This window comes from Nomascus leucogenys, unplaced genomic scaffold (assembly GCF_006542625.1).
Source record: "Nomascus leucogenys isolate Asia unplaced genomic scaffold, Asia_NLE_v1 Super-Scaffold_361, whole genome shotgun sequence".
Taxonomy (NCBI): Eukaryota; Metazoa; Chordata; class Mammalia; order Primates; family Hylobatidae; genus Nomascus; species Nomascus leucogenys.
Window position 1 is genome coordinate 64,814 of NW_022095772.1, and position 24,670 is coordinate 89,483.

The 24,670-nt window shown below is 34.8% G+C and overlaps 1 protein-coding gene across 1 annotated transcript in view; it reads right to left on the reverse strand.

Moving 5' to 3' along the window:
• Positions 1-24,670, reverse strand: part of LOC115833628 (cilia- and flagella-associated protein 47-like) — a gene marked incomplete at its 5' end in the record, with an annotated part of 57,028 nt that overhangs the window by 15,280 nt on the left and 17,078 nt on the right. The window contains 3 exon segments of the mRNA XM_030808335.1: positions 9,548-9,740; positions 14,672-14,800; positions 15,680-15,761. Of these exon segments, the coding sequence (XP_030664195.1) occupies positions 9,548-9,740; positions 14,672-14,800; positions 15,680-15,761 (404 nt within the window).

Consider the following 24,670-nt stretch of genomic DNA (forward strand, 5'->3'; position numbering starts at 1 on the left):
ATAGCCAGTATAGAAAAGAAGGTAATCGACGTCATAGAGCTTAAAAACATACTACAAAAATTTCATAATGCAGTCACTAGTATTAATAGCAGAATAGACAATGCTGTAAAGAAAATCTCAGAGCTTGAAGACTGGCTTTCTGAACTAAGACAGTCAGACTTGGGAGGCCAAGATGGGCAGATCACGAGGTCAGGAGATCGAGACCATCCTGGCTAATGCGGTGAAACCCCATCTCTACTAAAAATACAAAAAAATTAGCCGGGCGTGATGGTGGGCGCCTGTAGTCCCAGCTACTCAGGAGTCTGAGGCAGGAGAATGGTGTGAACCCAGGAGGCAGAGCTTGCAGTGAGCTGAGATCATGCCACTGCATTCCAGCCTGGGCGACAGAGCGAGACTCCAAAAAAAAAAAAAAAAAAAGACAGATAAGAATAGAGAAAAACATATTTAAAGGAAGAAACAAAACATCCAAGAAATATGGGATTGTATAAAAAGACCAAATCTATGACTCACTGGTGTCCCTGAACGAGACAGGGAGAATGTAAACAACTCAGAAAACATATTTCAGGGTATCATCTACGAGAACTTCTCCAACCTAGCTAGAGAGGCCAACATTCACATTTAGGAAATGCAGAGAACTTCAGTAAGGTACTTCACAAGAAGATAATCCACAAGACATATAATTATCAGATTCTCCAAGGTCAAAATGAAAGAAAAATTGTTAAAGGCAGCTAGTGAGAAAGGTCAGGTCACCTACAAAGGGAAGCCCATTACACTAACAACAGACATCTTAGCAGAAATCCTACAAACCAGAAAAGATTGGGAGCCACTATTCAATATTCATAAAGAGAAGAAATTCTAACCCAAGATTTCCTATCTGGCCAAATTAACTTTATAAGCAAAGGAGAAATAAGATCCTATTCAGACAAGCAAATGTTGGAATTTGTTACCACCAGACCTGCCTTAAAAGAGCTCCTGAAAGAAGCACTAAATATAGAAAGAAAAGACCTTTACCAGCCATTACAAAAGCACATGTAAGTACACAGACCATTGACACTACAAAGCAACCACACAAACAAGTCTGTATAATAACCAGCTAACATCATGATGACAGGATCAAAGCCACACCTATCAATACTAACCTTGAATGTAAGAGGGCTATACGCTCCAATTAAAAGGCACAGAGTGGCAAGCTGGATAAAGAACCAAGACCCATTGGTATACTGTCATCAAGAGACTCATCTCATATGCAATGACACCCATAGTCTCAAAATACATGGATGGAGAAAAATCTACCAAGCAAATGGAAAACAAAAATAAAAGTAGGGGTTGCAATCTACATCTCAGACAAAACCAAAGCAGGTCAAAAGAGACAAGGAAGGGCATTACATAATGGTAAAGGGTTCAATTCAACAAGAATGCCTAACTATCCTAAATTAATATACACCCAACACAGGAGCACCTAGATTAATAAAGCAAGTTCTTAGAGACCTTCAAAAAGACAAACTCCCACACAATAATAGTGGGAGATGTTAACAACTTACTAATAGTATTAAACAGATCAAGACGGAAGATTAACAAAGATATTCAGGACCTGAACTCAGCACTGGATCAAGTGAACCTGACAGACATCTACAGAACTGTCCACCCAAAAGCAACAGGGTATACATTCTTCTAATTGCCACATGACACATACTCTAAAATCGATCACATAATTGGACACAAAACACGCTTCAGCAAGTGCAAAATAGCTGAAATCGTAACAACCACTTCTTGGACCACAGAGTAATAAAGTTAGAAATCAAGACTAAAAAATTCACTCAAAACCATATAATTACATGGAAATTGAATAACCTGACCCTGAGTAACTTTTGGGTGAATATCGAAATTAAGGCAGAAATCAAGAAGTCCTTTGAAACTAATGAGAAAAAAGATACAACATATCAGAATCTCCGGGAAACATCTAAGGCCATGTTAAAAAGAAAATTTATAGCACTAAATGCCCACATGAAAAGTTAGAAACATCTTGATTTAACCACCTAACATGACAATTAAAAGTACTAGAGAGTCAAGAGCACAAAACCCCCAAAACTATCAGAAGACAAGAAATAACCAAAATCAGAACTGAACCGAAGGAAGGAGATTGAGGCACGAAAAACCATTCAAAAGATGAACAAATCCAGGAGTTCATTTTGTGAAAAACAAAAAATGAAATAGACCATTAGCTAGAATAATAAAGAAAAGAGAGAAGATCTGAATAAACACAATCAGAAATTACAAAGGGTACCAGTCACCCCATAGAAATACAAACAATTATCAGAGATTATGAACACCTCTAAGCACATAAACTAGAAAATCTAGAATACATGTATAAATTCCTGGACACAGACACCCTCCAAAGACTGAGCTAGGAAGAAATTGAATCCCTGAGCAAACCAATAATGAGCTCCAAAACTGAATCAGAAATAAATAGCCTACCAGCCACAAAAAGCCCAGGACCAAATGGATTCACAGCCAAATTCTACCAGATGTATGAGTAAGAGCTGGCATCATTTCTACTGAACTTATTCCCCAAAATTGAGAAGGAAGCCCTCCTCCCTAACTCATTCTATGAGTCCAGCATCATCCTGATACCAAGCCTGGCAGAGACACAACAACAAGAAAATGAAATCTTCAGACCAATATCCTTGATGAACATCGATGCAAGAATCCTCAACAAAATACTGGCAAACTGAATTCAGCAGCATGTCAAAAAGCTAATCTACCATGATCAAGTAGTCTTTATCCCTGCAATATAAGGTTAATTCAATGTATGCAAATAAAAATATGTGATTCATCACATAAACAGAACTAAATAGAAAAAGTGCATGATTATCTTACTAGATGCAGAAATGGCTTTCAATAAAACTCAACACGACTTCATGTCAAAAACTCTCAATAAACTGGGTATTGAAGGAACATACCTCAAAATAGTAAGAGCTCTCTATGTTAAACCCACAGCCAATATCATACTGAATGGGCAAAGGTGGAAGTATTCCTTTTGAAAATCAGCACAAATCAAGTATGCCCTCTCACTAGTCCTATTCAACATAGTATTGGAAGTCCTGGCCAGAGCAATTGGGCAAGAGAAAGAAATAAAGGATATTCAAATAGGAGGAAAGGAAGTCAAATCTTTCCTGTTTCCAGACAACACGATTCTATATGTAAAAACCTCCTTAGTCTCAACCCAAAAACTCCTTATGCTGATAAGCAACTTCAGCAAAGTCTCAAGACACAAAAGGAACATACAGAAAAATCACTAACATTTCTAAACACCAACAACAGTCAAGCAAGAGCCAAATCAGGAATGTAATCACATTCACAATTGTCACAAAAAGTATAAAACACCTAGGAATAACAAGGAAGTTGAAAGATCTCTACAAGGAGAATTACAAAACACTGCTTAAAGAAATCAGAGATGACACCAACAAATGGAAGAATCATTCCATGCTCATGGATAGGAAGAATCAATATTGTTAAAATGGCCAAATGGCCCAAAGCAATTTATACATTCGATGCTATTTCTATAAAACTACCAATGACATTCTTCACAGAACAAGAAATAACTATTTTAAAATTCATATGGAACCAAAAAAGAGCCCAAATTGCCAAGGCAATCCTAAACAAAAAGAACAAAGCTGGAGGCTTCACTGTATCCAACTTCAAACTATACAAAGGGGCTACAGTTAACAAAAAGGGGATAACTGGTACAAAAACAGATACATAAACCAATGGAACAGAATAGAGGTCCGACATAAGGTCACACACCTACAACTATCTGATCTTTGACAAAATTGACAAAAACAAGCAATGGGGAAAGGACTCCCCATTCAATAAATACTGACAGAATAACTGGCTAACCATATGCAGAAGATTGAAACTGGACCCCTTCCTTACACTATATACAAAATTTAATCCAAATTGTATTAAAAAGTTAAATGTAAAACCCAAAAGTATAAAAACCCTGGAGGACAACTTTGGCACTACCATTCTTCATGTAGAAATGAGAAAAAATTTCATGACAAAGACACCAAAAGCAATTGCAACCAAAGAAAAAATTGACAAATGGAATCTGTTTAGCATAATAAGCTTTTACACAGCAAAAGAAACTACCAACAGAGTAAACGGACAGCCTACAGAATGGGAGAAAAGTTTTGCAATCTATGCACCTGACAAAGGTCTAATATAAGGAATATAAGGTCATCTATAAGGAACTTCAACAAATTTACAAGCCAAAAAGAAACAACCCATTAAAAAGTAGGCAAAGGACATGAACAGACACTTTTCAAAAGACATACATGCAGCCTAGAAGCATATGAATAAAAGCTTAACAACACTGATCATTAGAGAAATGCAAATAAAGACCACAGTGCAATACCGTCTCACACCAGTCAGAATGGCTCTTATTAAAAACTCAAAAAGTAGGCTGGGCGTGGTGGCTCAGGCCTGCAGTCCCAGCACTTTGGGAGGCTGATGTGGGTGGATCACTAGGTCAGGAGATTGAGACCATCCTGGCCAACATGGTAAAACCCTGTCTCTACTAAAAATACAAAAATTAGCTGGGCGTGGCAGCACGTGCCTGTAATTCCAGCTACTCAGGAGGCTGAGGCAGGAGAATCACTTGAACCCGGGAGGTGGAGGTTGCAGTGAGCCAAGATTGCACCACTGCACTCCAGCCTGGCGACAGAGCTAGACTCCATCTCAAAAAAATAAAAAAATAAAAAAAAAATAAAGTTGAAAAGTAACAGGGCCTGGAGAGGTTGCAGAGAAAAAGGTATACTTATAAACTGTTGCTGGGAGTGTAAATTAGTTCACCCATTGTGGAAGACAGTGTGGCGATTCCCCAAAGACCTAAAAATGGAACTACCATTCAACCCAGCAATCTCATTATTGGGTATATACCCAAGGAATATAATTTGTTCTATCATAAAGACACACACAGGTATATATTCATTGCAGCACTGTTCACAATAGCAATGGCATGCAATCAACCTACATGCCCATCAATGGTAGACTGCATAAACAAAACATGGCACATACACACCATGGAATAATATGCAGCCGGAAGAAAGAATGAGATCACATCCTTTGCAGGAAGATGGATGGAACTGGAGGCCATTAACCTTAGCAAACTAATGAAGGAACAAATACGGCATGTTCTCACTTTAAAGTGGGAGCTAAATGATGAGAACACATAGACACATAGAGGGGGACGGCAGACACTGGGGCCTACAGGAGGGTGGAGGATGGGAGGAGGGAGAGCATCAGAAGAAATAACTAATAGGTACTAGGCTTAATACCTGGATGATGAAATAATCTATACAACAAACCCCCGTGACATGAGTTTACCTATATAACAAACCTGAACATGTACCCATGAACTTAAAATAAAAGTAAAAAAAAAAAAAAAAAGGAAACAGCAGCCAATCAATAGTTTACAGCGCTGAAGTATAGTGTGCAAAAGTGAATGTTAAGAGTTATGGTAATAAGGTATGGTAGATATTGAAGTGAATAAATTACCATTAAAGGATTTTAGGCAGGAGTCTGATGCTAAAATTTGTGTTTTATGAAGAACCAAGTATGGCTGTGTGAGCAACAGATGGGCAAATGGCAGGACTCGATGTGGTAAATATGAGAGGGTGACATTGATGGAAATGATAAATTACAAGAGTGACAGGGGAGCTAGAAAAAAGTAGGTAGATTCAGAAGATAATTTGTGGATACAATCAAAATAAATTGTTGGTTGGTGATTAATTAGATGTAAGAAGGAGGGATGCCTAGATTTTTGACCAGTGAAATTTGAGGTGCTTATGGGACATTTTAATGAAGGTGTTCATAAGGAGTAAGATATACAGAACTGGAGGTGAGGAGGTAGGTCTGAGGTAGATTTGGATCTGGGAGGCATTGGAAGAGTAACTTAAAATCACAAGAGGATATAGATGGCCAAAATGTGGAGGTTTTGGAGCAAAGACAGAAGAAGGAAAATATCAGTGTGATGAAGGAAAGAGACCTTGAACAGAGAATGCTAAGGAGGGATTGAGAGCCACAAAGAAAGCCAAAATGCTTTAGCTAGCATACAAGGGCAAGACAGGAAATCTGAGGAAAAATGGTGTCTGTATATCAGAGGGTAGAGGAAATACCTCCCTTTGAATCTGAACAACTCTAATGGTCAAAAAGCTTGTAATTTTTAAGCAGAAGCCACAGTGAGCAGTATCTTCTGGAAACACTCATAGTTAAAATTCAAGTGTTTATTCCCTGAATGGTCAAGGGAAAAATAAATAAATAGAGATTGAAGGAGAGGTGTAAGGCACATAAAGGAAGATATTGAAAAGAAAAGAGACATAAGAAAAAGGTAATATAGAAATAAGAATCTTAGGTAAACAGCAAGATTGAGGAAAGTAATTTGGGAAAAAGAAAGAATGTTATATATGGTAATAAATGAAGGAAAATAGTAACAGAGGAGAAGACAGAATGTATAAGATGAGAAGAACAAAGCCAAGACAACAGTGCACATCAGCACATCAACACAAAATAAGTCCGTATAGAATACTGTTTATATGTTAATTATATCCTCAAGGGAAAACATATAATATTTGATACAATCATAAGCTGTTGGCTTGTCTCTGTTCCTGTCAGATGTTCAACTTTTCAACTAGTTTTAAATACTTGAACATCTTTTCAACTTCTTTTGGCTTTATCTATATAACCATCCATTTAGCCATTGATTTATTTAAGAGATATTTATTCAGCACCTTCAATGTGCTCACACAGGATTTGAAGCTTGGTGCGGAGCTTACAGATATTTGCTAAATTAATATTTTAGAAAACATGAGTTGTATCTAACATTATTAAAGACTTGAAATTTAGATCAATGATTACCTAAAACACACAAATAATTTTACATAAATTGCAATGTACTGAAGTTTATGAATTTTCTGAAGGACTTTTATACTGTACAGGTCATCAGAGCAATGGATTCATATTTATTAGACATATTGCTTAATGAGTCTAACAATGGAATTGTTATTTTTTGCTTTAAAAAATGTATTACTAAATTATTTTTAAATAGACAGTTTTTTAAAGCATTTTTAGGTTTGCAGCAAAATGAATCAGAAGTTACAGACAGTTACCACACACACATAATCCTCCCCCACTACCAACCTTTGCACTGCAGTGGTGCATTTATTACAACTGATGAACCTACATTAACAAACTATTATCACCCAAAGTTCACAGTTTACATCAGGGCCCACTCTTAATATTATACATTCTATGGGTTTTAACAAATGTATAATGACATGTATTCATAATTATAGTATCAGAGTAGTTTCACTACCTTAAACGTCCTGTGTACTATACCTATTCATCACCCCTTCCCCATTAACTCCTAGTATCCACTGCTCTTTTTCCTGTCTCTATGGTTTTACATTTTCCAGAAAGTCATACAGTTGAAACCGCACAGTATGTAGCCTTTTCAGATTGGCTCCTTTTACCTAGTAATATATCTATAAGTTTACTCCATGTCTTTTCATGCCTTGATAGCTCACTTCATTTTACTGCTGAATAATACATTGTTCTTTGATGGAGGGAGTTTATCTCTTTTGTGCCTTCTGCCACGTGAGGACACAGTGTTCCTCTTGTTTGGGGTGTGCATCGTCTAGGCACCATCTTGGAAACAGAGAGCAGCCCTTATCAGACATAGAACCTGCCAGTACCTGAATCTTGGACTTCTCGGCCTTCAGATCTGTGAAAGACAAATTTCTGTTCTTTATAAATTACCCAGTCTATGGTATTCTGTTATACCAGGACAAAGCTAAGAGAGCATGTGTCTGTTATTCTGTTAGGAACAGTTCTAGGCTCTGGGAATAAATGAGACAAGATTGTTCTTTGGCTAATTAAGAAGGTCACATTCCTAATTAGCCAAAGAACAATCTTGTCTAATTTATTCAGAAGGTCATATTCTACTGGAAGAGACAGATGACAAACAAATACGTTGATGTTTACAATTACATTTATATTTAAAAAGTGCTGTTAAGAATAAAAATAGAGCAGGAAAGAGTAGGACTGAAGGATATCCTGTTTTAGAGAAGACACTGATAAACCTTCTCAGATAAGGTGACATTTAATCAATGACTTGAATGAAATGAGAAAGGGAACCATGAAGATATCTGGTAAAATAATAGTCTAGTCAAAGGGAACAGGAAGCACAAAGGCTTTGTAAAGGCATTGGACTCAGTTTGCTAAAAAACAGCAAAGAGGTAAATGTCTATAATATATTATTTGGAAAAAAATGCAGCAAAATCTTTGAAATTAACTGGCATAGGCCACTGTGTTGGTAAAATTAGAACCATAACACTTTTATAACAAATTAACACATTAATTTTTAATATATGCACATATTTTATGACACCCTGGTCAAAGTGTTACTCTACAATAATCAAACTAATTTTTATGTGTTTTTGTGAAGTTCACCTTAGCATTATTTATTTGTACTTTGTTTTGTATTTTAATGGGGTAAATACATTTTTATAAGATATAAATTTTGATATTTTCAGCATGTCAATTAGAAGGTAATAAAGTATTCTGTTTGCTGTTCTCAAATACCAACATATCAATATATCTCTTTCAATCTTGGTGTTTTCTTGAATGTTTTCTAAAATAACACCTTCAATTTAAGGGCAATCATAATTCAAAGTCTCATTTTTAAACTGAACTCTTAATCTTCCCCTTACTTGTAAAGTTTGAACTAAATTCTGCATATTGGATATTAAAAAGTTATTTCATGTTAAAAAACAGTCTACTCTGAACACAACAGGTTTGTATGCACTTGGAAGAAAGGAGTTGAATTGAAGCTAAAGGAACAATGACCGTGCGCACTGTCCTTAGTACTATCTGTGAACACCAACATGTCTCAGCACCACACTGTGTGATTTACAAGAGGCTTATGACTGGGTTAAAAAAACTGCATTTTAAGGACAGTTCTGTTAGAAAGTAAATTCATCTAAAACACAAGGATGTGACATGACTTTCTTATTTCATTGTGAAATACCTAATATGACCTACCCCCAAAGAATTCAGGCAGCATTATTACTCTTAGTGATTTCCAACATGTTCCTCATATGACATGCGAGATGTTTTCTAGGAGATTTTACTTGATCTCAACTAGTTATATACTAAGTTTGAGCAGTGTCACCTATATATTTAATACTCTATACAGCTGAAAATGTCAGCAATGATTAATGCTTTCATTTCTAGAGTTCCTCCATATGCTTTTAAAATCAGTTATTCTTCAAAATAAGTTAAAGAAGCACCTTTTATTATTTCCATTTTATATGTGAGGAAACATATCTTGAAGATGTTAAGGAGGCATCATTTTTGTAGAACAGAAAGTAAATGTTGGAGAGGGGTCTAGAATCCACGGATTCTGAGTGGATTGTGTATCCATGGCTCCTTTTCCATCATCACACTACAATTTGCAATAACTTGTTTAAAGAAAAAAATCACTTCTCACCTTTGTGACAGTTTTTCCATATCACATGTCGAGTATTCTCGTAATTTATGTTCATCCAACTAAGCAAAATTCTTTCAGAATCAGAATATATGTTGCTGGATGCAAAAGAAGGGTTGACTTTTGGTGTATTTTGGACACATATGGGGGGCATATTATTGCTGCAGTATGGTACTACACGGGATAGAACCAAAACCTGAAATTGGGAGAGATAACTTTTATTAGATGCAAATGGAAAAACAGCAAATTAATATTTGAAGAGAAAATTTTAAAAAACATGACAGAAGATAAAAGAGAGCACTAGTATTTTCTGGTTAATGGATTCAATCAGAAGTAAAAGAGTAGAACAGATGTGTCCCAATAATGCTCATTTTAACTTGACAACTTTTTGCTTCTGTGGTATTTAGTCTTTAAGGAACTACACTGTATAATTTACAAGAAGCTTATTGTACATTTAAAACATAACTGCATTTAAGAACATTTCTGTTAGGATGCAAATTCATTTAAAACACAAGGAGGTAAGATGCCTTTCTTATTTCCTTACCAGCTCATGCAGCTTAGAAAAATAAGCCAAAGTAGGCTGGGTATGGTGGCTCAAACCTGTAATCCCAGCACTTTGGGAGGCCAAGGCGGGTGGATCACAAGGTCAGGAGATCGAGACCATCCTGGCTAACACGGTGAAACCCCGTCTCTACTAAAAATACAAAAAATTAGCCGGGTGTGGTGGCGGGCGCCTGTAGTCCCAGCTACTAGGGAGGCTGAGGCAGGAGAATGGCGTGAACCCAGGAGGCGGAGCTTGCAGTCAGCCAAGATTGCGCCACTGCACTCCAGCCTGGGGGACAGAGAAAGACTCCATCCATCTCAAAAAAAAAAAAAGAAAAAGAAAAATAAGCCAAAGTAAAAGTAAATAAGTTACCAAGTCAAAAATTATTTTCTTACATTTATTTAAGAGGTCTGTTTTAAGATGATAAAAGTGTACAAAATTTGTTATTTGACATATTGTTACCCTATGACTCAAAGTGCGGTATATTCACATCATATCACCATTCACTACATGTACACCATGTTTTATTAGGTAGCAATGCAACTGGATTTAAAAATAATTTTAGCAATATTAAGATGAAGTAAAGAACTCTGTGTCTGTCAGTAAAGCACTATAGTACAGAGCTACTCAAAGTAACACTCTACTAACCATTGTCTACAAGCTCTAGATGAGATGAACAGCTTGTGATCTGCTACCTCACTATATACATCTCAAGAGTTTCTGAATGGAGCATTGGTTCACATTAGAGTACACAGTGTAAGCTCAGCTCCTTGATTTATCCTAAACCTTTAATAGAAGGTTTTCCAATGGTATGGGTATGAATACAATTTGAGTCATATGTGCTATAAAGATACTCTTGATACCCTGCTCATATCTCCTTAGCTCCACCTTTACATTCTGAAGCTTGCTTATTGTGAAAACCTGTAAGTCTCTGCTTGAGAGATGTTTTTTTTTCTTTTTTTTTTTCTGGCATATGAGAGCACACTGAGCTCACAGAGGGCAAGGTAGGAGCACCAGAAGATAATGACCCCAGCAACGGCCCCTTACCAAAGACGGTCAGGGAAGTGGTAGTTAATTACTCCAGATTCCTAACCAGTCAGTTGAGGTAAGTCTGAGACACGTTCTAAAATGTATCCTATTGGTCCCCAGTGGCACTGAGCTTCAGTTGCCCACAGTGAAACCTGATTGAAACCACAACTGTTACTGACTTCATTATATTATCTACTTTAATTCCCTACTCTACTACTGATGCTTCTTGGGAGAACTTCTGAAATAAACGATTTGCGCTCAAATACTTGTCTTAGCGTCTGCTTTTAGGGCAATCTAACCTAAGACAAGTACTCTTACAGTCAAGTACATGTTAATAGTAACTGAAAAAAGTGCTCTTTTTCTAAGTAGTGCATATTTATGCCATGCAGTGTTTCAAATAACTACAGTATATAAATTGTTAAAATACCTGTGAGCATCCAAAACTGTTCTTTTGTTTGCCACTATAAGAAGTACTTTAAAATTTGATTTAAAAAATGCATTTCTGAATGTTACTATTAATCTAGCATATGTGAATTGCATCATTTTAGCATTTTGTATAGAAGTTTAATGGAACTGGCTTCTTTCATTCTGAGTTTTGTGGTCTAGAAGTCCTACATTTCAAATCTCACGTATTATAAAAATGCAATTTAAAGCCTCTGAAAAGGATCCCCATCAATATCTGTTTCTTTCTGGGAAATACCAAATGATAAATTACTTGAGTACAGCTGATGAGATATATGTCTGGGACTAACGACCTGAACTGGCTCAGGATTCATCTGTCATCTGTCACTTCTACTCTGCAAATAAGACAAGATCTCCAAGTGACCCTTGACTAAGAATACAGATTTAATGATGGACCCACATGGAGCATGGTTGTAACGTTTAGTATTGGAAGAGCCATTACACTGAGTGCTTAATTCTACAGCAGTGTTTCTGAAATTGTCGGTGGTAAAAAAACTTATTAATTTTCTCTTTACCACAGAATGATAGTTTTGTAAAATACTCTGAAAATAAATTGCTAGAAAAATAAAGTGAAGAATTAAAATGTACACAAAGTACAAGACTCCATCACTTGCAAATCCAAATACACCTGGGGCAATAAGTGTTACTATTTATCCGTTAACATGCAAACCACACCAAGCATGAGTTGAAGGAACGGAGTCAGAATTACAGAGGCAAGAATGTGCTGTGAGCCGTGCCAGCTAAGATGAAATTTGGGTAAATGATATTTCGTGATCCACACTCAGGAATTTCTTTCAAGCCCCCAGAAAACATTGTTTTGAATTATCTTTCATTTTTGTTAAAGATTTGATTCAAGAACTGTAATAGCACCCTTTAAAGTCAATACATTGGCCACAAAATAGAACATAGTCCTGTGCTATTCCAGTATGTCACTATGGGACATTTAAAAGACTTCAAAACAACAATGACAAAACTACTACTAATAGTATACATTTGCATATATTGAGCGCTATCCCCCCCCATCATATGCACTTTCAGGTTCACATGAACTTTGCTATTATATTTGGCTTATGGTTTATTAATGACAACTTTTTAAATTATGTGTTCTTTTAACCAATTGGCTTAGAAAACATAATTTTCATTTTTACTTGTCCATGAAAATCTCTGGATTTTTGAGACTAATGAGATATTTGGATTTGTTCTGAAGAATCATCTTGACTAGGCTTATGTTGACCCAAAGAAAAGAATCAATTGCCAGTTTATGTATGATCTTTCCTTTAGATTTAGAGATGCCTGATGGTTTAACACTTATTTGGAGTCTCCTTAAACCCCCTTAACTAAAGAAATGTATAGCAATACATTTATAGGACATCCCCGTTACTTGAGAATCCAGATGAGGATAGTGTACCAGATGAAGCATTCATACCTCACTGTCAGTGTTTTGTACTGAGTAATGAGAAATTGCTCATTACTCTGAGGGTGCTGCATGACTAGAAAACTGAAAAGATTTCTCAGACTTGAAGGCTTTCCTGTATTGAAATGGCCCTTGCCCACCATATTCCACTTCTTGTAACCACTTCTGACGTGAGTGACAAGTGAGTGGGACACTGGAAGCTATGCTTTGAGTCACAGCTCTTGGCTTTGGTGTTGGTGTGCATTCTGTGTTATAACTATCTTTTGTACTTCCTTAAAACTAAGTTAACATGTTGCCATGTAAAATCTACTGTATTTCACAGTTTTGATTATCAAACCAAACCCAAGACCATGCTTCTGGTGAAGAAGAGTAGGCCCTATATGACTAACAGTGCAAAGGATCATATTTCCAGCATTAACAACCAGTCACCAATGAAATGAATTTTCACACAAGAATTCTCTTCTTACATTCAGCAAGAAAGATAGTTCAGGTTGATGGTGAAAAAGAGGAGGACAGGAGGAGCAAGTCAGGAATCATGCAGAAGAAGGAACTCTCCAGAAGGTGATCTGGGTGGCTGACTCCAAAGGAGACTTCAGACTGCCAGGGGCAGCATGAGGGCCCTGGACTCCTGGGCCCCAGTAGAGAACAACAAGGAAGAAATAAGCATTACCTGCATCAAATTGTTGCATATGGTCAAATTCATGTGATCTTGAAAGAAGTATGTGTGCCTGTGAGCCTCAGTTTCTTCATGGCTAAATTGAGGATTTCAGTTGTGAGGATTTAATATTAAAATATTGACAGAGTCTTACACATACTACTCATTATTCAGCTCTCAATTTTGCCCTTTCCTTTGAGTCGCTAATTCCTGATTCTATTCAATTCCTCCCTTGTTCTAACTCTCAGTCTTACAGCTCACCCGTCTGGGGTTGCAAAGTGTGAAGACATAACAAAAGCCTCCATTGGTCCTAGTGGACAAGACCTATGGTGCTATATTTGAAAACCTAGGGAATTATTCAAGGACTGAAACCAGGACTTGTTTATGCAATAGGGGTATAGAATATACAGGTATAATTTATGCTATGTTAATCTACCCACAAATGCAATTTGGCAGGAAGCAAGTTTGAGAATCTCATAAAAACCTGCTTTTGCCTATAGCTGTATGAATCTTAGTGAATATAGTTTTATAGCAAGAGACTACTGTTTATTAGATGTGGAGACCGTAATTTTCACCAGTACTCATTCTTTAATTCTCCCTTTTAGTACTAGAATATTCCTGTAGCTACTCATTCTAGAGAGTGTATTTCTCAACTTTTTTTGCAGCTAGATGTGACTGTATGACTGAATTCTGCCTAATGAAATCTGAAATGAAAAGACTATTTTTCAGGTCACATCCTTAAAAGGTAACTCCTTGCCTCCAGTACTCCTTTACCTGCAATTCTTTCTTCAGAGAAATCAGACCCTTACATGAAAGCCTACTACTGAGGAGGAAAGAGATACTCCAGAAGCTTTGACCCTCTCACATCTCAGCAGTTCCATGAGAAAGCAATAAAAAAAAAAAAAATCTCTCATTTAAGGCACTGTGTTTTTGAATCTTTCATAGCAGCATTGTCTATACTTTAATTAATATATGATTTATACTAATCAACAGAGAAGCAGCAAACAATAGTGGCAATGTTACCTTGTATATCTGTAGAAATACATCTGTCCATGCCCGTTTACTCCAGGCTTCAAATTTAGACATTTCTATAACAATAGAACATTTTTTCTTAGGTGTACAGGAACTCACAGGCATCGTATTAGTGGAAGACTTTAAGAAATAAAATAGTACAACATTAATTAAAATTTAAGGCAAATTTAGCATATGAGTTTTTTTTTTTTCCAAAACAAGTGGATGACTTTTCTATATTTTAATCAAGAGCTCTAATTTGCCATGTGCCAATAATAGAAGATATCAACACAGGTAACTTTAAGGAGCACGCAGTCTCTTATTCAGATCATAGATTTATTCATTCAATGCACCTACTAGATCACTCTGTAGAATAGGTGGCCAAACAAGATATGAAGTTCTTCTGATTGATGAGCCAAGAAAGAATCACACCCTTTGGATAAGGCAACAGGACCTCAGCATACTGCCAAAGAACAGGCAGGCACCTGGTTCTCTACTCATGTCACATGGCAAGCATAGTGAGAGTCCTACAACCATAGTTGCCTCAAAGCCTTCAGACACCTCGAAGACCACTCCCCTCTCAATAGGTTACCAGAAAGTAAACTATGTATTATGACAAAACTATATATTTCTTGTTTCATTTCTATTTTGCCCTGAAAATGAAAAAGAAAAGTGGCACATGGTGGTGAAATAAAACCAGTATTTTATTTGGAAAATACATATTCTAAAAGTTTAAGGATAAAATTTACATAACCCCATCTTAGTCTTCATTTATAAATTCTCCAAAGTAGTAATTATTTATATATTTAAGAAAGTCATGTAATCATTTTTGCATAGGAACTCCATAGAGATTTTTTGACAAATGTACAAAAACATATGGGTTATCCAAAAATTATTATCCTAATAGTATTTTGTATATAAAACTCAAGGACTCTGACATAGAATACTCTAACATAAGCCAAATACCAGTACATACAATAATAACTGTGTGGTTTGTTCCAAGAAATTATATTTTCTTACCATAATTTCAATCCACCTCTTATAATCTTCTGGTTCAAGCAAAAATTCTGGCAGGACATGTGAAATACATCCTCCTTGAGCACTAAAATTAAAAAAGAAAAACTCAAATTATAATATACATGTTCTATATATGATTTGCATTGACCATCAATTAAATATTTCAAGTCACATTTGTATATATGCTAGATTTTACTTTTCAAATTTAAAAGTTATATAATTAGCCAGAGGTGGCAATGGCTCCTGGGTGAAGCTTCTCTGCCTTTGGAAAGGGGACGGAAGAGTGAAAAGAAAGTTTCCTATGGTTTGAGTGCCAGCTCAGCCACAGTACAGTATAACACCAGGTGGAATTCTAGTTTTTTTTTAACTCTAGTCCCTTGCTCTGAACAGCACCTCTGGACCCACCTGGGGTCTGGGGGAACTCTAAGCCATAAAGGAAAGATATAGGCCTGGCTGACTTTGCCACCTGCTAATTGTAACTCTTCAATGCCCATATACAGATACACATTTCCAAGAATCAAGTTGATACAGGAAAACATGAGCTCACAAAATAAACTAAATAAGGCACCAAGGACCATTCCTGGAAAAACAGAGATATGTGACCTTTCAGAGAGAGAATTCAAAATAGCTGTGTTGAGGAAACTCAAAGAAATTCAACATAACGTGGAGAAGGAATTCAGAATTCTATCAGATAAGTTTAACAAAGAGATTAAAATAATTTTTAAAAAATCAAGTAGGAATTCTGGAGTTGAAAAATGCAATTGGCATACTAAAGAATGGATCAGTCTTTTAGTAGCAGAATTGATTAAGCAGAAGAAAAAGTGAGCTTGAAGACAGGCTATTTGAAAATAGATAGAGGACACAAAAAAAAGAAAGAATAAAAACAATGAAGCACACCTACATGATCTAGAGGATGGCCCCAAAAGGGCAAACCTAAGAGTTACTGGCCTTACAGAGGAGGTAGAGAAAGAGCTGGGGGAAAAGAGTTTATTCAAAAGATAATAGCAGAGAACTTCCCAAACCTAGAGAAATATATCAGTATCCCAAATCAATATCCAAATATCCAATATCTGAATGAATTTTAGAACATCAAGTAGAGTTAACCCACAGAAGACTACCTCAAGGCATTTAATAATAAAACTCCCAAAGCAGGCTACCTCAACACATTAAATAACCAATCTCGCAAAGATAAAAAATTTTAAGAAATGATCCTAAAGGCAGTAAGAGAAAAGAAATAAATAACATATAATGGACCTCCAATATGTCTGGCAGTAGGCTTTTTAGTGGAAACATTACAGGCCAGGAGAGAGTAGTATGACATATTTAAAGTGCTGAAGAAGAAAACAAAACAAAAAACACTTTTACACTAAAATAGAATATCTAGTAAAATTATCCTTCAAATATGAAAAAGTAATAAAGACTTTACTAGACCCCTAACAGTAGTCGAGAGATTTCATCAACACAAGACATGCCAACAGGAATACTTCAAACAGAAGGAAATGGACAATAATAAGCCATAAGTAATTATCTGAAGGTACAAAACTCAAAGGCAATAGTAAGTACACAAAAAAACCCACAGATTATTACAACACTGTAACTGTGGTGTGTAAACTACTCTTATCTTAAATAGAACGACTAAATAATCGACCAATCAAAAATAATAACTACAAAGCCATAGAGTACAATATGATATAAATAGAAACAACAAAAGTTAAAAAGCAAGGGGTTGAAATTAAGGTGTAGAGTCTATTAGTTTTCTTTTCACTTGTTTCTTTTTTGTTTGCTTGTTTATGCAAACTGCGTTAAGCTGTTATCAGCTTAAAATAAGGGGTTATAAGATACTATTTGCAAGCCTCATGGTAACTGCAAACCACAAAACATATGACAGATACACAGAAAATAAAAAGCAAGAAGCAAAATCACATTACCAGAGAAAATCATCTCATTAAGGTTAAACAGGAAGAAAAGAAAGAAGAAAGAGAAGACAATGAGAAAAGAAATTTTAAAAAGGCAGAAGTAAATCCTTACTTATCAATAATAGCATTGAATGTAAATGGACTAAAGTATTAAATCAAAATATATAGAGTGGTTGAATGGATGAAAAAAGTTCTCATGATCTGTTGCCACAAGAAACACACTTCACCTATCAAGATGCACACAGACTGAACATACACGGATGGAAAAAGATATCCCATGCTAATGGAAATAAAAAATAAAAGCAGGAGTAGCCATACTTGTATCAAAAAAAGTAGATTTCAATACAAAAACTATAAGAAGAGACAAAGAAGGTCATTATATAATGATAAAAGGGTCAATTAAGCAAGAGGATATAACAATTGTAGATATATTTGCACTAAACACTGTAACACCCAGATATATAAAGCAAATATTAGAAGTAAAGAGTGAGATAGGCCAATAGATAATAATAGCTGGAGAGTTCAACCCCACTTTCAGCATTTGACAGATATTCCAAACAGAAAATGAAGAAACATCAGACTTCATCTGCACTATAGAACTAATGGATCTAATAGATATTTCCAAAAGTTTTCATCTAATGGCTATGGAATACCTATTGTTTTCCTCAGCACATGGATCATTCTGAAGGACAGACCATATGTTAGGTCACAAAACAAGTCTTAAAACATTCAAAATTTAAAATTATATCAAGGATCTTCTAACTAAAATGGAATAAAACAAGAAATTAATAAGAAGAGGTATTTGGAAACTATACAAATATGCGAAAGCTTAAAAATGTGCTCCTGAATGACCAGTGGTTCAATGAATAAATTAAGGAAATTGAAAAAATTCTTGAGATAAATGATATTGGAAACACAACACATCAAAACCTATCAAATATACCACAAGCAGTACTAAGAGGGTAGTTTATAGCTGTAAGTACATACTTCAAAAAGAAGAAAATCTTCACACTAACAACCTACTGTTCCATCTTAAGGAAGGAGAAAAGCAAGAGCAAGCGAAATCCCAAAGTAATAGAAGGAAAGAAATGATCAACATCAGAGCAGAAATACATGAAATTGAAATAAATAAATCAATAAAACAAAGGCTGCTTTTTTGACAAGATAAACAAAGTTGACAAATCTTTAGCCAGACTAAGATAAAAAGGAAGAAGATACAATAAATAAAATCAGAGGTAATAAGGAAGGCATTACAACTGATACTGCAGAAATTCAAATGATCACAAGTAGCTACTATGACCAATAAATTGGAAAATCTAGAAGAAATGAACAAAGTCCTAGACACATACAACTGACCAAGACTGTAACAGGAAGAAATCCAAAACCTGAACAGACCGATAACAAATAACAAGCTCACAACCGTAAGAAAGAGTCACCCAATAAAGAAAAGCCCAGGACCAAATGGCTTTACTGCTGAATTCTACCAAATATTTAAAGAAGAACTAATACCAACCCTACTCAAACTATTTTATAAAATAGAGGAGGAGGGAATGCTTCCAAAATCATTATATGAGGCCACTATTACCCTAATACCAAAACCAAAGAAATATAAAAAAGGAATGCTACAGTCCAATATCCCTGATGAATATTGATGCAGAAATCCTCAACAAAATATTAGCAAACCAAATTCAGCAATACAGTAAAAAGATCATTAATCATGACCAGGTGAGATTTATCCCCGTGAGGCAAGAATGGTTTAATGTATGCAATGTACATAATACAATCAATCAAGTAGAACACATCATCAACAGAATAAAGGACAAAAATCATATGATAATTTCAACCAATAGTGAAAAAGTATTTGATAAAATTTAACATCATTTTAAGATAAAATACTCTCAAAAAACTGGATATAGAAGGAATATACCTCAAAAGAATAAAATCCATACATGACAGACCCACAGCTAGTATCGTACTGAATGGGGAAAAACTAAAAGCCTTTCCTGTAAAATCTGCAACACAACAAGGATGCCCACTTTCATCACTGTCACTGAACATAGTACAGGAAGTCCCAGCTAGAGCAATTAGACAAGATAAAAAATAATGAGCATACAAATTACAATAAAAAGGTCAAATTATCCTTGTTTGCAAATGATATGATCTTATATTTAGAAAAACCTAAAGACTCCACAAAAAAACCTATTAGAAATAATAAATAAATTCAGTAAAGTTGCAGGGTAGAATATCAACATACAAAATTCAATAGCATTTTTATATGTCAACAGTGAAAAAACTAAAACAAGAAATTTTAAAAGAGGAGTCCCATTTACAATAGCCACAAATAAAATTAAGTACCAAGGAATTAACTTAACCAAAGAAGTAAAAGATCTCTATAAAGAAAACCATAAATCACTGATGAAATATGTTGAAGAGGACACCAAAAAATGGAGAGCTATTCCATGTTCATGAATTGGAATTATCAGTATTATTAAGATGTCTATGCTACCCAAATCAATTTACAGATTCAATGCAATTTCTGTCAAAATACAAATGATATCCCACACAGAAAGAGAAACACAATCCTTACATTTATGTGGAACCACAAAAGACCCAGAATAGCCAAAGCTATCTTAAACAACAAGAACAAAACTGGAGGAATCACTTTACCTGATTTCAAATTATACTACAGAGCCATAGTAATGAAAACAGCATGTTACTGGTCTAAAAACGCACACATTGACCAATGGAACGGAATACAGAAACCAAAATCAAATGCACATGCCTACAATGAACTCATTTTCGACAAAGGTGCCAGGAACATACACTGGGGAAGGACAGTATTGTCAATAAATGGTACTGGGAAAACTGCATATCCATATGCAGAAGAATGAAACTAGACATCTGTCTCCCACCATATACAAAAATAAAATCAAAATATAATAAAGGCTTAAAGCTATATCCTCAAACTATGAAACTACTACAAGAAAACTTCAAGGAAACTCTGAATGATACAGGTCTGGGCAAAGATTTCTTGAGTAATAGCCCACAAGAACAGGCAATTAAAGCATAAATGAATACATGGCTTCTGCACAGCAAAGGAAACAATCAACAAAGAAAATAGACAAATCCTATAATGGGACAAAATGTTTGCATACTACCCATCTGTCAAGGGTTAATAACCAGAATATATAAGGCGCTCAAACAACTCTGTAGAAAAATATCTAAAAATCCAATTTTAAAATGGGCATAATATTTGTTTCTTTTTAAAATTTTTATTTTTATTTTGTTTCTTTTTTTACCTTCAATCAACTCACACCATTTTTTGTTTCGTTTTTTCATTTTTGTATTTTTCTATTTATCTCATTTCATTTTTTAATGGGCAAAATATTTGAATAGGCATTTATCAAAAGAAAACATAGAAATGGCAAATGGCCACATGAAAATGTACTTAACATCATTGATCATCAGATAAATGCAAATCAAAAGTATAAAGAGATATCATCTCATCCCAGTTAAAATTACATTTATCCAAAAGACAGGCAGTAACAAATGCTGCTGAAGATATAGAGAAAAGGGAGGCTTTGTACACTGTGGTGGTAATGTAAATTAGTACAACCATTCCAGAGAAAAGTTTGGAGTTTCCTGAGAAAACTAAAAACAGAGCAATCAATATTTTGAAGAGATATCTTCACTCCCACATTTGTGCAGGTTTGTTCACAATAGCCAAGATTTGGAAGCCACCGTAGGTCCATCAAAAGATGAATAAAGAAAATGTCATACAAATACACAATGGAGTACTATTCAGCCATCAAAAAGAAAAAGATTCAGTCAATTGCAAGAATATGTATTGACCTGGAGGCAACTATATTAAGTGAAATAAGCCAAGCACAGAAAGACCAAGGTCAGATGTTCTCAATTATTTGTGGGATCTAAAAATCCAAACAATTGAAGACATGGAGATAGAGAATCGAAGGATAGTTACCACAGGCTGGGAAGGGTAGTCAGGGGGTGAGGGGGAAGTGGGGATAATTAATGGATATGAAAAATCATTATAATTAATGGATATGAAAAATCATTATAATTAATGAATAAAGTGTAATATTGGATAGCACAACAGAGTGACTCTAGTCAATAATAATTTAATTTTTCATTTAAAATAATGATAGTATACATAGATTATTTGTAACACAAAGGATAAGGGGATTAATACCCTATCTTCCGTGATGAGATTATTATGCATTGCATGCCTGTATCAAAATATCTCATGCACATACTATGTACCCCCAAAATTTTAAAATAAAAAGTAAAAAAAAAATAAAAGTTATATAGTTAACTTTTAAAACCTCCCTTAATTCTAAAATGTGCCTGTGACGTTTTCTTTAGAGAACTTGATAAATGAGAAAGAACTTACTTAGACCTATAATCAGCTACATCAATCCCTACCTGGTAACAAAACATAAAGAGTTTTATGAATTGGATTTGTAGTCAATGCAGTAATTATTTTATTCCTGTTACAATATTATGAAATTGAATAAAATATCTGGAAATGTCTGAATACAATAAAATCTCTAACAGATCACTAGTCATCCAATGTTTATTGAGTACCTATAACCACAAATGCCTAAATAGAAAGCTTGTGTAAGGTAATTCATTATCTATTTATTCTAAAGAGAATATCCAAAAATTGTAGACTCTGGTTATGTATTCTGGAGGTAGCATATTTGAAGCAGTAAATATTTATTTATATCATTTAATACATTTTAAAGCCTATGTATGTACATATTTATATGCATATAATTTACCACATTTATGTTTTCATATATACTTCTTTCATTGTAAAATTCATTGAAATAATTTTATCCAAACTCTTCATATGAAAGTCCATCACCATCAAAGCCACTGTGTAGAAATCTAGTACTTTGTGGCAAATATTTCCTAATGGAGATTCAGATATTCAGGTCTAACTCAGTTAGTGAACCTAGAACACCACTCACCAATAAACATTTAATAGGAAAGAATCCTACATCTAGTTCTCAATTCTGGAAATACCCTCAGAATTTGCAGTCTTGTGATTACAGAGAAGTTGGAAAAAGAAAAAGGAAAATGGAGGCTTAAGATAATTCTGAAAACTCAAACCTTGAAGATGGTGCAGATGACTGAGAAAATAGAAGTGAGGAAGGGAACTCTTCTTGGGTGGTCTTGGGTGGAGGCAGTGTCCACTGTTCTAGAGTTAAGTCTGACATGGCCCTGGGTCAGTCTAAGTTAGTAGTAGAAATCATACTGCCTACATAAAGTTCCTTTGTTGGGAAATAAAACAGAAACCTTTCTTTTTGATTTTCACACAATTCCTGTCCTCATGCACAGTACTTCTGTGAATCTTCATTACAGTCAAATTGGTATAGATTTAAATAAGATCTAATTTTACGTAACACCACTCCTCAGCAAGATTAGCCAACCTACAGCCTATGTAGAAATGCAATGAGATGATGTCTCCACTAAGTTGAAATCCTCTAGAGTAAAACAAAACTTACAACTCAGAGACATATGAAGAAACTCGAATATTTTCTTGTGCCCAAAGCCAAGACAGAATTTCAGTATGTATGTGGTCACTTCTATCAAATGTTACTGAGAACTGGAGGAAAATATCAGGGAACCATTAAAATGGGAGCTTCTTGAGGAGGGAGCCTACGTGTTATTTATTGGAGTATTCCAAAGTGTCCACCAGAGAGTAAACCCTAGGTAAAATTGAGGACAAGAAAAATGCATTTTTTTTTCATTTTAAAGGCTGAGATTGTTATGAAGACTTGTTTTATTCTTTTCATTTTGAATCTACCTCAAGGCCTAACTTCATCAGTGCATAAGACAATATTTACCTTTATGTCTTATCAGTAGATTTTACATCTTGTCAGTAGTTTTATAAAGAGCTGACTTTCCTAATTGATTTGATTAAACTTTTACATACTAGGTTTTCTATTTGAATATTTTTTCCAAGTTCGCATTGGGTGGATCAAAACATAATTAGCTGCAATTAGTTATTAAATGCTAAACTTAATCTCTAAAAATTTGTTTCTTAAAAAATTCTAGCTTAATCCCTAAACATAAGTTGCTCATTGATTGCAGAGTAGATATTTCACGTGTACAAAAGTTCTTACCTACTGTATTATCAAATTTAAATGGAGAAGCTAACATTTATGATTATTTTGCATTTGAATACATATATTTCCATGATGAAACATATGCACATATCTTGAATTAATGACCCAATTTTATTAACCATACTGTCACTTTCTAAATGTTAAGTCATTTTATCACAGTCAACATATCCTGATAGGCACGTATTTGCAGATAAAGAGCAAATAAATCTGAATGGTGTGGCTTTAATGTCAAAATTATTCTTCCATACCTGCATCCTCGCATCATAAAATGTCATAACACAAATGACCCATGTTAATGTCAACACTACTGGGAGCTGTGCCAAAAAGAATTCTACAAGAATAACACGACGATTGCAAGTTCCATAGAGTTTAATGATGCTGTCACAAAGTTGTTTGATTTCCATTATATACATACAATCAGGATTGACTAAAGCATGTAAGCCTCCTTCTTTTGCTCACAGTTAATATTTATTATATTTTCAGAGTAAAACTAACTTTCCGAAAAAAATGCTTTCAGGTTTTGGACTTACTGAATTAGAGCACTTACCTTATTGAATCAATTATTGAGGACCAAAAGTAGGAAGTGGTAAAATTAAAAGCTATGTGCTTTCTATTATAAATTTATTAAAATTTAAATAAAGTTTCCATTCAATCTAATAAATGTGAGGATACAATTGATAAATACTGGCTTTCTGACATTTTTATGTCAACAAGACATTTATTACTCATAAAATGGATTTTTAAAATAAATATTCCATTTCAGTGATAGTGACATCACAAGAATCAGTTTCAGTATGTCACTAGTGGTTACTATATTGGAATAGTTTAAGGAAACATCTAAGCATGTGAAAGCCTTAGGCCATAATTCATTTCATTTAACAACAATAACAATAACAATCTACTATATGTCATGTGACTCACAT